General features: G+C 30.1%; 1 protein-coding gene across 1 annotated transcript; it reads left to right on the top strand.

Annotated features, from left to right (window-relative positions):
* Positions 1-248: 248 nt before the first annotated feature.
* Positions 249-1,301, top strand: LOC108557603 (the record flags this gene model as incomplete). The annotated part of the gene is made up of 3 exons (XM_017914190.1): positions 249-371; positions 794-871; positions 929-1,301. Coding segments are annotated over exons 1-3 (571 nt in total), but the record flags the coding sequence as incomplete, so codon positions are not given.
* Positions 1,302-1,853: the final 552 nt, after the last annotated feature.

Below are 1,853 nucleotides of genomic sequence, written 5' to 3'. Positions count from 1 at the left end.
AAGTTTTTTTTTTATTTTGAACATACGTCATTGAAAACACACTTTAATTTCAGTATTGTATATGTAATTATAAAGTGTAGCAATAAGACCAATAGATGAAGAAAAAGTCTTACGCTCCATTAGTTATATGCGTATAGTGTATAATCTGTAGTAGTAAAAAATGATTAAAATATAGGGAAAAGGGATTTATATAATCGGTGTTTAGTTATCCAGCGTGCAGCGGTGCAAAAGCTTCTGAACATGAAGCCTATATGAATTTCAAGGATAACGTGATTGCTATTATCGGACCTGCTTGCATGTTTTCATTGGAACCTATTGCGAGTCTTGCCGGATTTTGGAATATTCCAATAATCACTGGAATGGGAGATCAAGTGAGTTTAATTTAATGTAATTATTTTGTTGTTTTCGAAATTATAATATCAAATGAATTCACCGAAAATATGTTCGAGTTTGGATCTTTATATTAAAAACTATAGTGGGTAAACTTCAATACATTTTTTCTAATGATTGAGCTCGTATTGATTTAAATACATTTCATCTAATATTTATAAATATTTAAATACGAGATGGAAATAGTACCATAACTTAGAAAATAGACAATTTGTTAAATTCTCACGAGCTCTTAATAAAGTTCACGTTATACGTATTCAAATTAATGTACACTCTTTTCGTTTTACAAAAATGAAGATTATATTAATGTTCAACTTGTTTTTGTCTTGGTATTTTTTCACTTTTTTGTCTCTTCGAACAAAAGTATTGAGAGTCTGACTGATTACTATTATTTTGATGTCAGTTTCCTTCGACAAGCGAGCTCTCTGTCACTTCCAGTATATTGGAGAGGTTGCAGAAATGGAACAAAAACGACACGGCCGTAAGTACTTCTATTCCTTGCCGGTTAATCTGCCATTTCATAGAAATGTGATTATAGGCGCAAATAATTTTCATGAACAAGAGAAAAATACATCCGACGTTAACAAGGCTATCATACAGCCAGTGTGGTTTAAAATTATTCTTCAAGCAGTTCGGTTGGAAACACATTGCTCTGATTATAGATATAACTGATCTATTTTCTTTAACTGTCGGTAAGTTTCTCATTTCTGTCAATTTCGCACACATGGTACATTTTGAGATTCAGGCGCTGGCCACTGCGGCTATAATATATTATAATATATATCATTTAGGGAAATATCTGGAAGATGAGCTGAAGGGTGAAGGTTCAATGATCTTCGTCAAGGAATTAGATAAAAACAATGAAGTTATATACGAAAATTATCTCAAGGATGCCAGCAAGTACGCAAGAGGTAATGTGGATCTTGTTATTCTAGACCTGCGGCTCGTTGAATGAGTCTATTAGTTCTATCATTTAACCTGTGGTTCATCCGTTGATAATCTAACAGTGATATAATTTTAAAAAACTTATTCACTCCAAAAAAGTTTCCGAAACCTATTTTAGGGCATTCAGTATATTCGTCAATATTTTATATTCTATTTAAAGATACAAAAACATTTTATAGTTTATGAATGAATTTATTTTCATAGAAGTCTTTGTTTGCTTCTCATAGTTTATTAAAATAAAATATAAAAAAAAAATAATAATATTTATTAAAACAATAAAATTACAAAATTTAAAAAAATCAATACAGCAATATAAAAATCATAAATATATAAAATCTGGTTTCATTGTTCCACAAATAATGATTTGCCCAACTGTGGAAGAAGCACCCGATCGACCTCAGTATATAAATATTCGTATACAGTAGATTCTTTTAAGCAATTATCAGATAATTAATCATATTAACTTGTATATTGTGTTGAAAGCGTATGCCTTGTTGTATCATAAGAGCTTTCTTATT

Source organism: Nicrophorus vespilloides, unplaced genomic scaffold, assembly GCF_001412225.1.
Source record: "Nicrophorus vespilloides isolate i.1.1-1 unplaced genomic scaffold, Nicve_v1.0, whole genome shotgun sequence".
Lineage (NCBI taxonomy): Eukaryota > Metazoa > Arthropoda > Insecta > Coleoptera > Silphidae > Nicrophorus > Nicrophorus vespilloides.
Note: the sequence above shows the minus strand (reverse complement) of the source record. Positions and strands in the feature narration are given on the sequence as shown.